The sequence below is a fragment of the Camarhynchus parvulus genome, chromosome 1A (genome assembly GCF_901933205.1).
Source record: "Camarhynchus parvulus chromosome 1A, STF_HiC, whole genome shotgun sequence".
In the NCBI taxonomy this organism is placed as follows: Eukaryota; Metazoa; Chordata; class Aves; order Passeriformes; family Thraupidae; genus Camarhynchus; species Camarhynchus parvulus.
The window spans coordinates 49,174,078-49,188,883 of record NC_044586.1 but is presented as its reverse complement, the minus strand read 5'-3'; the positions used below and the strand labels follow the sequence as shown (position 1 = coordinate 49,188,883).

The 14,806-nt window shown below is 37.5% G+C and overlaps 1 protein-coding gene across 1 annotated transcript; it reads right to left on the bottom strand.

Moving 5' to 3' along the window:
* Nucleotides 1-8,135: 8,135 nt before the first annotated feature.
* LOC115910373 (hyaluronidase PH-20-like) lies at nt 8,136-13,190 on the bottom strand. Its single transcript, XM_030960493.1, has 3 exons — nt 12,228-13,190; nt 10,649-10,738; nt 8,136-8,843 (listed from the first exon to the last, which is right to left on the bottom strand). Exons 1-3 carry the CDS (start codon nt 13,188-13,190, stop codon nt 8,136-8,138), a joined length of 1,761 nt encoding a protein of 586 aa, XP_030816353.1.
* Between the last annotated feature and the right edge of the window lie 1,616 nt (nt 13,191-14,806).

Genomic DNA, 14,806 nt, shown 5'->3' with positions numbered 1-14,806 from the left:
GCACAGTCCTGCTGCCATGGGCGGGCTTTACAGCATCCCCCGCCCAGCGAAGGGGGGGCCGAGGCCTTTTACGAGAGTTGCTGGGCTTGGGCTGCGTGACAGCGTCGGTTTTGTAGGTTGATCACGTCTGGTGGTGGCAGTTCTCACACCCCTAGGCTAGGACCTCCACCGTTCCCAGAAAACTCTGCTTGAATTCTTCATTGTGTAGTGACAGGCTTCCAGATCCAGGACCTACCATGGTTTTATTTGGTTTCTCCTGTGATAATTTTTGGAAAATCACCCGTAGTATGACTCCTTGACTCAAGAGATGTTTGTCATGGTGGTTTTGTGTTGTAATCAATGATGAGACTTGCCACTTCACCGAGAATCTTCTGTCTACGTTGAGTAAGCAACATTCAGTATAGTCTTGCCATAGAGCATCAGAGAAAGGCTTGTCTTTCCCATACACACAGGGCTAACACTTATGGACACATCTGCCAGTCTCAGAACTTGGAACTGAAATTTGATGCTCTGGAAAGGTCACAGTGCTGGTGGTATTGCTTGATGAAGGACATTCATACAGCTATAAAGGCACATACACCTTTACTGTGGATACCTTTTCTATCGAAACATGGCACAATCATCAAAGCATTTTGAAATTTGGTTTTCTTGGTCTTTTTAGAAACATAATTCAGCAATCTAGAGGGTGCCGTTGGTGATGAAACTTCACTGGTTATCTCAGTTCGACCACAAAATCATGAAGCTCCCAAGAACAGTTGGTTGTGGGCTAGCTGTATAGAGGTGAAAAACTTCATGGTTTTTCATGCCTTAGTTTTAGGTACAGTCAAAATGACTAGTAGTGTAATTCTTAAAGTACTGAGTTACTAGTCTTGTAAATTGAATTGCGCATTTCCAAAATTAAATTGGGCATTGGAGCTGGCCCTGCCCCCAATGGTAATGTTGGGGAATAATTTTTCATTGCTTCTCTTAAATCTGATTGCTTTAGTCTAGATTTTATATTCAGTGGCAAGTCTCAAGCAAACAAAAGAGGGCGCTTTTTAAATTTATTTATTTATTTATTTATTTTTCTTCCCCGGTAGCATCAGGTTTTGTTCTGGCTACTAGTAGTCCATTTCTCCTAATGCTGTTCCCTAGCATTGGTATTTTGAGTGGAGTCAGGATTTTGAATGCCACTCTTAAAACTGTGACAGTGATCTGTCTTTGTCAGTTTCAAAGCATGATATAGCTCTTGAAGTTGCTTAAAAATTGGTTGCAGAGTAAAAGGAACCAGGTTAGATCCTGCACAGAGGGAGAGTGTAGCAGAACTCTACTGGTTTACTTGTCTCTGAGCAGCAGCCAGATGGCTGCTCCATACGTAGGTACATCCTCACCAGCAGTCACAAATGTTTAGGCTAGTTTACCATTTATGCTACAACTAAATGGGGAAATCACTGGGGAAATGAGTGGAAAAGTTGGTGATTTATTCTGGTTGGATGTGTAAAAGGACTGGGAAATAAAGGCAAATCGCTAAACTTTCATTTTTCTGCTATGTATCTTTCAATTTTTAAAAACTTGTTTTGGCCAAAGCAGTTACTGAATTTTGGGTGAGTAGGTGAAATGTTTCTGGCTGCCTTAAAACTGATAAATATAAGAATTTCCCCCATCTCCCCTCATCTGATGATGTGTAAAATACAGTCCATTTGTGTGAGTGATTTCTGGGAATGAAGTGGTTCTGATTACAGCATGGGGGACAACTCAAATAAAATTGAGCAGTCCCTATTTTTGCAAGAAATATTACATTTTTAAGTAGTGCTTGAGTCTCAGAGTGCTGGAAGTTTACTTAAAAATAGGTAGTGCTTGAAGTTTACCTAACAATACATTGTAGATATAGTAACACTCTGAAAATACATTTCAGGCATATCCTCATAACAGGCTGGCAGTAGATGCACTGATAAACTCTAAAACATTAATTCAGTTGTACAATGACCGAAGTCTTTTATAGTGTCTCAGAGGTTTGTCCAAGTTTAAAGTTCTGTTATATTGTTCTAAAATCTGTTGTATATTTTGCAAAACTGCATGATTATAAAAGTCATTCTTTATTTTACAGACTCTTTGGTAATAGAATATTGTACGTAAAAATTTTGCTGCATTGCTACAATTAGCAGCTCAGAGGAAATTTGTTTTCATAGCTAAAAGCTATCCTGTTATCCTCTGTGGCTGTAGACAGATAAGCCACTTAACCTTTCTGGGAAGCATTTAACCGCTGATAAAGTATTTTAGTTTTCTGGTTTTTCTACTGAGTTTTACTCACTGCAGGACCGTTTTAGCAGTGTTATGGGACCATGCAGCACCCAGCTTGTTGAGTCTTGCAAGTGCTCTGAAGGGATAGCAAAGCAGCTTACTCCTTGCAGAGACTTATTTGTGCTATAAAAATTTATAAAAGTGTATCCTACATTTCAGGTAACAATGGTGGGGATGCGATAAACACATGGTCAGCAAAATAACTTCAACCAACACTGCATATCCAGATCTTTTACATTTGGGGAGAAACGAGGTATTTGAGACTCAGATTTGTAGTTTGGAGCACTACCAAAGAGATTGAGCCCTGTTATCTGTATTTTAAGCATGCATTCACTAAAATGCATGAAAATTCACGAAACAGCTGAAGATCATAGAATGATTATGACTGGAGAAGACATCCAAGATCATCGAGTCCAACCTTTGAGTGATCACCATCTTGTAAACTAGACCATAGCACTAAGTGCCACATTTAGTTGTTTCTTGAATGCTTCCAGGGATGGTGATTCAGCCACCTCCCTGGGCAGGTCTTAAGGAGAAGAAACTTTCAGCTGAATGAAATCTCCAGAGAAGAGAGCATAAGAAGAAGTAATGTCTCACTGGTATATTCAGGTATGTCCTGATATACCAGATGTTTGGGGAGAAAAGCCTGTAGAATCAGTCATTTCTGCTAGTGAGGCACTGCATTAGGGAATGACTAGTCATCTTTTCTCTTTGTAGGCCAGAGTCAAGCTGCTGCATTGCTGAAGGGAAAAGAAAACCGTGTTGAACTTTTTAGGGAGATACCCACCAGCGTCTGCATGTGTCATCTGTGCCCTCTGCTGGCTGCAGCCCCTGAGGTTCTAGTATGTGCCCTAAATTCTTGTCATGCTCTGGTGAGGGAAAAGGTGAAGAAGGATTTCTGTAAGGACTGTTAAAGTGGCAGATTAAGGTTTTTAACTCAAAAATGCTGTGGTTTGGATGCCTAAACTTGGTATATGCAGTTCGTGCTGAAATAGTACATAGGATTTACAGGCAGCCTAAGTCTCTTATTAGCCCAGTGGCCTTAATTACTGCCTGTCCTAGCAGCAAGGTACTTTGTACTCTGTTGCGACATTAACCATATTATTGTTGTGGGACTGCAGGGTGCCCTTAGCCTCCCTTTAAACGGGTGGTTGTTTTGTCCCTGCCTCAGGAAATCATCACTTGACACAGACAAGCTGTCTCTTGTCTCAACCTGCTAGTAGCCTGAGGGAGCAGTGTGGTCCATGAGAGTGCTAACATATGGTATATTTCTTCTGCAGGATCCTGAAGAGTTCTGTTGAATAAATATATTTCCTGATATCAAAACAAAGGCAGAGACAGGTGATTGCATATTGTCTAGAGCCCGCATAAATATTGTGTTGAACACCACCCTCTGGAGTTGTGTGCACAGAGCCAAAATGTCAGTTGACTATATAAAGTAATGATACACGTTCATTTTCATGCTGTTTGTGTCTAATTACTAATCAGTAAAATACCTTATCAGTTATAAACTGAGGCTTATACAAGTATATACTAAAATAGTAATCTAATTACTGCTAACCAAGGAGAACTATAATCAATATACCGTGATGGTGGTAACACATTAGTGAACATAATTAAATCCAAATTTATTCCCTTAAGGATGTTAATATTGATAGGTGCCCTTTACATTCTTGCCCTTTACTTTCTTATATATAACAAGGGGACAACAAATGTGGGAAACTTTTGCAGTCCTGAGTGTCAGTGACAGTGAAGAGAGGATGACGGTGAAGAGCTGCAAGAGTATTGGAATAACTACATGAAAGAACTGTTCTCTAAAGACCCTGATCCTTGACTGGTGTATACAAAAGCTTAGAATTCATCTTGAATACAGCATGCTTGCATCATCATCATCATCATCATCATCATCATGAAAAATATTGTGAAGTAGGATTAATATTTAATGAAGCACATCCAGAAGAACAGACAGGAAGGTCTGGGATAGCCACATTTTGGGAATCATTTAGAAGTGTAAGGGATAAAGTTAAACTAGTACACTTTTTGAATCTGTTTCCAGCCATCTATACAATGGCTTTCAGTAGCACAGGAGAAAAAATTACAAGAACTAACAACAAAAAAAAGTCTTTAGGAAAGATGAAATCATTAAACAAAGCAGTATTTTTTTAAGACACACAATAAACATTTTTTTGTATCAATGTTTTGGTTTTTTTTAATGAAAATCATTACTCTAGCTTGAAGTCTCAGGCCCTAATTTTGCTGGCTATCTGCCTGTGAAAAAGAGCTGGCACAAGCACAGTGTGAAAAAATCTTTCAAGTAAGTTTTAGGTGCATATGCTTAAAGGATGGAATTTAGTTGTCATCTTAAAAAGGTCATCAGTGCTCTATAACTGAATGTGTTTTAAAATTATGTAACTGTCTCTGCTGTCTTGTTGTTTGTACTGAAAAATGATGGATAGGTACATGTAGAAATCTAATCTGTCTGGAAGTTGTCTAGAACTTATTGCACAGGTCTGAAATCTTCTGTACAATTCTTTGCTGATATATATATTTACAACAGGGTATCCCAGTGTGATGCAGGGAATAATGCAAATTTTGCTGAGCTCTTCAGGATTCTAGTCACATCCTGGACTGTCTACAAAGTGATCTTGCTGGCCTCTCAAAACATCTCTCCATGTTGTCATTTTTAGCCAAAAAACACAAAAAACCTGTAAGGTGATGATTAGACTATGTTTTTATTCTGTTCAGATTCTTTATGTGCCAATTGCCATCTCCCTTGGAAGTACTAATATCTTGTATGTCCCAGAATAAGCAACACAAGAAACTAGATCCAGATTATTCAGATAGAGAAGCAGAATTTCAATTAAAATTCTAGCATAATGTCAAAACATTGAAGGAGGGTATTTAACAGCTTTCACTTAAACAGACCCTTTCATCCAACCCACTTTGCATTTCCCTGTCCCTAAGTATTGGCAGCCTGAGGTTTCTCTAGAAAGGAGAAACAAAAATAATAAATGGCAATCAAAGTGAACTGTTCCTCTAATGTTTAATCTTTTCGAAATTACAAGAATGCAAGAAATTAAAACTATAAGGCTAACTTATGATTACAGGCAATACAGTGCATAGAAGAAAATCTCTTTGTTAAAGGGTCCACTTAGGAGAAAATAAATTTGGCTTTGAACATATGACAATCACCAGCAATGCAAGCCATAGCACCCCTTTCCTTCTTTTTTCCTTTTACTCCATGGGGACTCACTGACTCCATGGTGACTCTTTATCATAGAATATAGGTAAGACAAATATAATAAGAGAAAAAGAGAAAAATAATGTATTTGGAAAATACTGTAATTGAACACATAGCAGACCTAAATCCTGAAGTCTGAAGGATTTAAAGCATGAATTGCAGATACACATAGGCAACATAAATAATCCTGAATGAACATTTGAAAGGTGGCAAAGCACTGTGCATCAGAACACAAGGTAGGTAGCTACTTACAAATGCAGCTTAGGAAGGCACAGTTCATTGCAATAGACTGCTTTCCTCTCATCTTCCTTTTACTTTCCTGGTCCTGTCTGTTCTCAAAAAAAAAAAAAAGGTATTGGATCGGATGAATAGGTCTAATATATCAGTTAGTGTGTTCCTTTATCTTTACAGTGAGCCTTGGGGAAAGGTTGTCAATATTAAGTAACAGGTAGATAAAAATGCTGAATGGGAAGAGACTTGTCTGTCCACATTCCCTACTGCTTCACTCTTTCATTTCCATAGTTCACTTCCTCTGCATCCATTGGGAGGTCCTGGGTGCTCTGTTTCAACTCTTCTGCCATTTTTTCTTCTCATTCCTCCTTTTTTGGTGATTTCCTGCTTGAATCATCACAAATGTTCTGTTTGATATTACCTGGCTGATAGTCAAAAGTATTCATGGCAAGACCTGCAGACTTCTTGAACCTGCAAGCTGTCTTACCATAAAGGGCTACAGATCCAGTATTTTTCAGTCTGGCCATGTCAAAGTGTTGTGAAAAAAAAAAAGAATTTCGTAGAAGTCATACAAGTTTTGCTAAGGCATTACTAGTGATGTTTCCAGTTTTTAGAAACCATTTGATAGTTACCACAAATGCAGTGTGAAGGGATTTCAGGCACAGGAGTTATGATACCAAGCCATTTCTTGGCCCAAGATGAAATAACCAATATCAAAGCTGCAGTGGAAAAAAGCATGCTTTTGCACATGTGATCAAAACCAGATTGATTATTTTGTGCTGAACAGTCTGCTGCATATATATATTTTTATTCATGATTCCACTTGGAACTTTAATGGCAGAAACAGCTTTGACTCGAGGACTTATCACTGTAACTGGGGTGAGAAAATTGTTACTTCCTCTTGATAACTTGCTGCTCAAAAGCCATAAAACATTCTTTCTCCATGTTAAGTCTAAAGACTTCATCTATTTTTCTGCATCTCTGTTATGACCAATAACCTGAAAATTCAAAGAAAATGGATATAATAATATGGTTTTTCTGCTAGATTAAGGAATGAACTTTTTATAAGTAAATGACCACTATATTGAAGTCCTGATTATTTTTATTAGTGAGGCAGGCTATATCTGTGAGAGTTGGTGAATTATTTATGCAGATCATGCCTGGCTCTAGGGAGATTTTTAATGTATCCATGCCAGCAGCCACTTTTCACCCATCAGAAGGCCAACTGTCTATTAAGCATCTGACATAATAATTTGAAAAGGTTATTTTATCAAACAAACTGCAGTTAATTGCTTCTAAATGCTTAAACTGACTATATGTTAATCATAACTAGACTCCTGATATGATACTGAGAGTAGTTTTCTTCTGAGGTATCTCTGCTACTTTCACAGTGCTTTTGGGTATGGAATAGTATTAAGCAAATACTTTCAGTTCTGTCAGCAAACTGAATCAGAAATGTGGTCCTGAGATTGTCTCATGTCCCCACTTATCTTTCTGCCTCCGCTGCTGGGTTCTCCTAAGGAGCAAAATGGTTTTCACCAAAGAGACTCCTCAGGAATAACAAGGCACACAGTCCGATGCACAGACTTTTGTCCAAATGGCACATGCAGCCCTATGGAGTTCCTAGGGATGGCTGGATGGAGAAACTAGGACTGGTGACCTGTGCTGCAGGGAATGCACAGGCAGAGCAGATGAATTGTGAGTATTGGCAAGACAAAACAACTGGAAACCAAGAAAGGGACATCTGAAATAAGGGGGAGGGTTTGTGAGAAGAAAGGATAAACTGCTACAGCTCAATTTTTAAATAATGAAGCTGTAATATTCAAAGTCAACATTGACACTGAAATTAGAACCTTTTGAAGAGTTACAAATATATTTAATTAAAATAAAAGCTACAGCATCCGTAAAGGTTTTGTGAAAAGTGGAGGAACATTACATTAATCAGATAAATTTTATGCTGCAAAGCTCCACAGATCTAAAGTTAAGCCAAATATTTTAAGAGATAATTCCATTCATATGGAATGAAATTAATTCTTGCATAGAGTATCAAGTCTGATGACTTATTTTACATATTAAATATTTAACTGTCTTAACTTGAAGTACACAAAAGTGCATTGTCAACCATTACTTTTTTCCAAATATAATGGTTAAAAATGTAAACTGTAAAAAATTGTTTCTTATTCTGGATTATCCTCTCATATAGCATAGTCAGTATATATAGACCAATATCTCTTTGGCACAGATAGTAGTTTATAGAACTAAACTGAGGAAATGCATTCAAGCTGAAGTGGTACCTATGGATTAGAAAAGGTTACCTGATAAGACCATAAGCCTTTCAGGAATTATTTATTTTGTTTGTTTTGTAAAAAAAAACTTGAGAATTTCAAATATAGTCAAGGAAAAGGATATTCTCACTTTCATGGATCATTTGTATCAGGGTTCTCAAAAGGAGAATTAAGTGAAACAGACTAAACATCCTTATCTTATAGGATGAAGAACTACTGAAAGTACGAGTATCATTTTCTTCTAAATCATAGCTACTGGCAGCTGTAACAGTGTCATTATATTCTGCAGTTGTTATATTAAGTATATTATTTCCAAAGGTAGATTGGAAATCTTCTACTTCAGGATGTGTAGATAATGTCACCTTACTCTCAGAGGTTAATGAAAATGCAGTTCTGTTAAACAGGATCTTTTCTTCAGAGGCTTCTATGTTAGAAAGTGAATTTGAGGATATCTGAATGCAAATATCTTCTGAAATGCAAGCATGGAGGTAATGGATGTCATTTATATCAGCCCTAGGTTCGCAGCTGTGCCCTGCATAACAATGGCAATCAAATTTTTCTATGAATGTTTGCAGATCCCGATATGATGGCTGCCCTTGTAAAGTGTATTTTCCATCCTTTGTCATTTGAATTGCAATATTCTCAGGGTTCAAGTGAAGATAGTCACTGGAATTCCATTTTTTCCGTGCGCAAGCACCAGAGTCTTGGCATAGCACTTGGCTACATATTCTGGCTGCCATTGTGACGTTGATGAGGTATGGGGTCAAAGTCCTCCTGAGGTAGTTGTCCAGAGTTCTACAGGTGTTCTGTGAAAAAAGCATTATACCTCCACAGTTTAGTATGGAAATCATTAAAATGCTGTCATTCTAATAACAGTACCACAGTACATATCTATAAATGTTTCCCCTGAGGATTTGATAATAGCTATAAGTTGTTGGAAGCAAATTTGCCTGAGAAGCTGTTATAAAATTCAAGGATCTTAGCAAATTTATATTTGCTGTAGTTGCTGGAGATGTTACAAAAAGCAGTTAGATCAGAAAGCAATTGTCTTTAAGCTTTTATTTTATCTCTATATTTCATGTAGCTTTTTGAATCAGATGTATTTAAAGACATTTCATGAAGACTTGAAGTTCCTTTCTAAGACTTAAATAGTTTGAATGAGTCTGGGAAAAAAACTCACACTTCTTCTGTCTAAACAAATACTTTTTCTATCAAGTTGTCTCTGAGACTTTTCAGCTTTCCCCTGACCTGAATAGCTTGGCTACAGGGTAGGGACCTTTCATGACATTTTTAAATGAAAAGAATTGTGGTTGGATGGTCAAATTGAAGGTATGCTAAAACAATTGATTATTCTAACTGATCATGAAATTGGCCTATGTTCTGTGCATTCTTGGCACAGTTTAATAACCAAAAGGTTTGGGACCTCTCTCTTTGTTTCTGACATTATGGGCATTTGCCCAATACCACATGTAGATGTGCCTAATATTTATACCCATGGAGATCACTTTGGTGAATCTAAGATATATGTAGGTTTTTTGGTTTTCTTTTAGGTATATATATAAATACTTCCAGGAAATTTTGGTTTATGCAGAAGTGAGGCTTACAGAAATATTTAATTGCTGAAATGCTAGTGACTGTGAAAGCTGTAAAAAATCAGGTGCAATTAAGTGTACAAATACATAGTTTGACTTGGCTGTGGACAGTTCTTTTTTTCTCATAGGAATCTCAAAATTAAGACAATAAAAGTTGCTGCCTATCTATATTCTGATATTGAGATAATGAGCAGAAAAGTTCCAGGTGTAACTGATATCCTTTCTCAAAGGCAGGCACATACAAAAAAGTCAAGGTGGGATGCTTTGGGGAATAACAACCTTACAGAGCTGTGGAGGTGTATTTGGCCATGCTTTCTGTGACAGGAGGTTTGGCAAAGATGAACCATTTTGGTTCCTTGCACTCAGAAGACTTCACAAGAGTCTTCCCTTACAATAGTTTGTTAAATCTAACTTGCTGGGTTATGAATGAACTACCTGGAAAGAATTATGAGAACATCCTAGTAACAGTTCTCAAACTATGTATTTCCCCTTCCTAACACAAACTAGAGTTTTTTTCTTCTGACTCAGATGTTTCAGACAATAAAATTAGTCAAAGTAGTATTTGCAACACACAGACCAGGCTAGGGCTGAACTTTTACAGACTGACTTCTCCTATTGTTGCCAAGTTCACCACTCCAAAAAGCAGAAGGGTCTTCTAAAAATTGTTCCTGTCAAGCCCACGTAATTTTTTCTTTACCTCATGACTAAAATGAAATGAAGATACAGGAATTCTTTCATATACTAATTAAACAAGTGCTAACTTGCCTATGATTATCATAGTAATTTGTCCAGTTACCCAGAGTCAACAGAACTGAGACATTGAAAGATTGAACTCTTGTTCTGCATAGCCAATGGTGACCTTAATGAGCCTCAGATATGCTTGGGTTTTGACTATAAGAAACTGCTGGCAATATGGAGTCATCATTTTAAAAGTAGAAGATGTAAGTGATCATAATGCATTACATCCTTTTCACTTTATTTCTTCTTTAAAATTTCACATAATAATTGATCTAGCATACCTTATTTTGTGTTAAATTCATATCACCCCAGATCACAATTCCAGAAGCACCCAGTGCAGCAGATTCTCCAATGGTATTTACCAGGTCATCCTGAAGAAAAATATGCAAAGAATCATACAAATTTAAGTAACTTATAAGGGCAAATGAAAAAATGCATATAGTAAATTACTTATCCACAATAACTACTTTGAAGACAGCAAGCAATGATACAAAATGCAAATGTCCTGCGCTCAATTGCACAATTTTATCCTGGAGTTGGATTGCACACATGATACCAGAAAATGTTGCCGACAATATCCAATTTATATACGTCATCTGGTTAAAAAACAAGTCTGTAAAACTGAGCCAGTGCTTAGGCATATGACATCCGCTCCTCCAGCCATGTTACAGTTTATTTTGCTGCATTGCCTCCTGGCTGCTCAGAGTTGGTAGCAACTGGTTTCAGTAATGCTGTGGGATAGAAATACTGGAAAGCACAGCTTTTTCCTTTTTTTTTTTTTAACTTAATTTCTGTTACCAGAAAGTGCTAAAACAGAAAAGTAGCAACATAAAGAGCTTTTAACAGTAGGAATCTCCCTTTTCCAGACAATGGAAACAGTCTCTGGTCTTTTATAGATATTGAGATGGGAATTTTTTTTCTGTTCAGTTCTCCTTTTAGGGTCAGCTATTAGACCAGTCCTAGGAAAAATGTTAAGGCCTATATGGGATGGGAGAGGGCTATGATAATGGCAAAACAATAAAATAGCAAGTTACTGTAGGGCACAACACACACACACACACAAAAAAAAAAAAAAAAAGAATTAATGTAAAGATTAGAGGATTTCAATTATTAATTGGGATCCCAGCAGGGGCCCTGACAGCACCTCTTGCTTCCTGAAAGTGTCCACAGAGCTGGGGGCAACACTTGCTAATGCTCTGTCCAGAATTTGGGAGGACACCAGGTAGAATGCCATCACCAGGACTTTAACTTCCCCTTGCTCATGGGCTGAAAAAACAAGAGATGCCCCAGAGTGGTGGCATCTCTGATAGGGTGGGTGTCTATAAAAATGTGACAGGAAATATAGCCAGAACTGCAATAAGATGATTGGATTTTAATGAGAGCCTGACATGCTGAAATACCATTTTTGTACTTGGGTACAACTAAGGAGGACAGATTTTTTTTCACTAGCTTTAAACACTTTTTAAGGAAAGAAAGACTCCATTGTTTTGTATTTTTTTCTTATAACCTAAAAAGCAGGCAGCAGGTGAGCCCATCATTACTAATTCTCTTTGCAAGACTTTACTCATATTTCTTTCCTCTGACCAGGTGTGCTAAATATGTTTCCTAGTTTTGTGATATTTTTTTACATGTGAGGACAACTCAGAGAATAAAACACTATTTGATAAATATAATGAGAAAGGTTTGAAAATATTCCTCTTAGTGTTTCATTTGGTCAAATTTCTTTGATGGATTAATTTAATTTTTTAGACAAAATTGCACACTTCTTTCTGATGCAAGTTAGTATATTTGCTAAATAAGTGTCACCTGGTAATTTCTTGCCATATAAAATTGAATTATTTAAGGTCTAGCTTCACTCACCTCAGAGAGATATTCCTCATAGACATCTGTGAATACTGGACGTGTATATACAAAAACTGGAAGGGGATGACTAGAGTTAGAGACATAGGAATTTCTAATGGCTTCCTGAACTCTGTTGCGAACAAAGAGTTGAGCATTTCTGGAAGATTTTAAGGCTGTCTCTAGATAGATAGATGGATAAAGTGCTGTGCTTTTCTCCCACAACCAGCTAAGCTCATTATTTCTTTCTATTTCAATATCTAAACAGGCTCCTGTATAATTGTGGGGGTTTTGTTTGTAATCATAGTTATAACAGTCTGGATAAAGGTAATATCCCCACAGACGATTTGGTTTCGTTTCTATGCCCAGCTTCAAAGTTTCCAACATAAAGGATTTTGCTGCAAATTCAAATTCCATTTTAGCTATAGCTCTGGCTTCGGCTTCGGATAGACTGAGGTCTCTCTGCTGAACTAACTCAATGGATTCCTGTCTATAGATATCTTTTGATCCCCAGTTCCTTATCCACACAGGTCTCCAGTTTTCCCAGTCAATGACAGCCAATCCAAGCTGTTCATCTGAAGGAATGTAGAACTGGATGTCCTCTTTGGCTTTTTTTAAATGATTCTCCAGTAGCGAGAGTTGAGGGAGTCCTCCATTGAATGCCTCTCCTGTAACTTCATTTTTGTAAGGGTAGTATCCAAGCCTGTCTGGATAGAAGAGAGTGATGTTTTGCCCAATGGATGTCTTTAGTGTACTTCCAATTAGAGGAAAAAAATTCATGTCCAGCTGCACTCCAGTCTTTTCAGTACAAAGTTCTGTAGGAGCATTCCAGATAGAAAGGAAAGGTGAATTAGAAACAAGTGGACGAGCTCTTATGTTCAGAGACGAGCAGCAAGAAACCAGAAGAGTGGCAAACACCACACCAGATGCTACAGGGTATGTACAGGTAACACAGATGCCAAAACTTTGTCTTACAGTTTCCATTGTAGCATGTGCAGTGACATTAGGTGCTTCTGATCAGACAAAAATTAAATGCGCTTTGGGTGTTCAGGAGGTTGGTGGTCTGTCAAAAACTTTATCATAAAATATATTTCTTCAGATTAATACCTATTAAGCAATATTCCTTGGGTGTAAAATAGGGGTGTCCTTTTTACAAGGCTGTCTGTCATTTCAGGCTGCAAGAAACTTTCCAACAACTTCTCAGACCTAATGCAGAAAAAGAAGCAAATGTGAAGTAAGAAATTATAACTATTTAATTTCTAACCTTGAAACAAGTACCATTTCTGATATTGAATATATTGTAATGCTTGAATACAATTACCCTTTGAAGGAAAAGAAAAATGTACAACCATAGAGAAATAAACTGTACTATTCCACTGTCAGTTTTGTGCCTAAAACTTAGATTTAAAAAATCTAGATTTAAAACAGGCAGTGGAACAGTATTCTGTGGCTCATATATCAGAGTAAGTGTGCTCAGAAGTACTCCAGACTGTGTCAGTTACTGATGTCTATAAAAATGAGCAGTTTCACAGTGACTTCTCTTAACAGCAATGTATATATAATATTCTCACCTATATCAAAATAAAGTTCTAATCCTTCATTTGTTAATTTTACAGAGCCCTTAAGGGAAGATACAAGATAATATAAAACAAACCTGGGCTGTTTTACACTTGCAAAAAAACAATCAATGGATACTCATTTAACTTATTGAGATATCTGAGATATTGTAGTCACTCTATCTTCTGTCCAGGCCTCCTTTAAACAGGTTCAAACACCTGTGAATCACTTTGGTTTATGGCTGGCTATATGTTATTTCAGGCCATTTGAGATGTACAGATTAAGTGGCCCCGAGTCAAAGTCTGCCCAGGGATGCAGTTCATTAGGAAAGCTGAGGCTGTCCATACACCCCCAACGAGCAGTCACATTTAGTGGTGACTGCCTCAGAGCAGGCATCCGCTTTTACATAGAATCCCACTAGCTAAAGCATTCTCTGTGAAGTAACTCCTACATCTACATTCCTTCTGATTTTGAAATGGTTCAAACCTGAATCTGTCACTTTCTGTAGAGGCCTCATGATGAGGCAATAGAGTATGTAAGGATTATATAAGAGTGTACACAAAAGTATAGGGGTCACCATGAAGTGGGCCATGGAGTGGCTGGCAATGTAAAATCTCTAAGGACAGATTCAAGAAAAAAAGCAAATAATATTTTAGTTTGTATTTATTGAATTCAGCCAGGAGTGGAATATACAAATTTTTGTATAGAATCAGCGGATGGACTGAAATTCAAACATTCATGCAGATATTTCATCATTCCACAGCTGCTGATGTGATAAGTAAAGGAACCCTGCCAAGAATCAGTTTTATATACCAGACTTAGATCATAGATCCAATTATCAGGAAGGAAGGTGTGGCTCTGATAATTTAAATTGCTTCAAGAGCAGTACCTCATTTGCATGACATCTGCTTGATGAAACTTGTAGAAAAGCAGTCTGCATGCATTTCCCACAGCTGCCCAGAGGTGACAGCAGGAAAAAGCCATCTCTCCTCCGAGCTAAACAATTTTGGCTCTCTCATGTCTCCTCATATCACAAATGCTAT

Bases quoted from the DNA above. Each gene is read 5' to 3' on its own strand.
- LOC115910373 (XM_030960493.1), bottom strand. From the start codon at position 13,190: ATGGAAACTGTAAGACAAAGTTTTGGCATCTGTGTTACCTGTACATAC. The intron at 10,739-12,227 runs GTGAGTGAAGCT...ATTTTTCTTCAG, and splicing joins ATGAGGAATATCTCTCTGAG to GATGACCTGGTAAATACCAT. The intron at 8,844-10,648 runs GTATGCTAGATC...CTTTTTTCACAG, and splicing joins TGAATTTAACACAAAATAAG to AACACCTGTAGAACTCTGGA.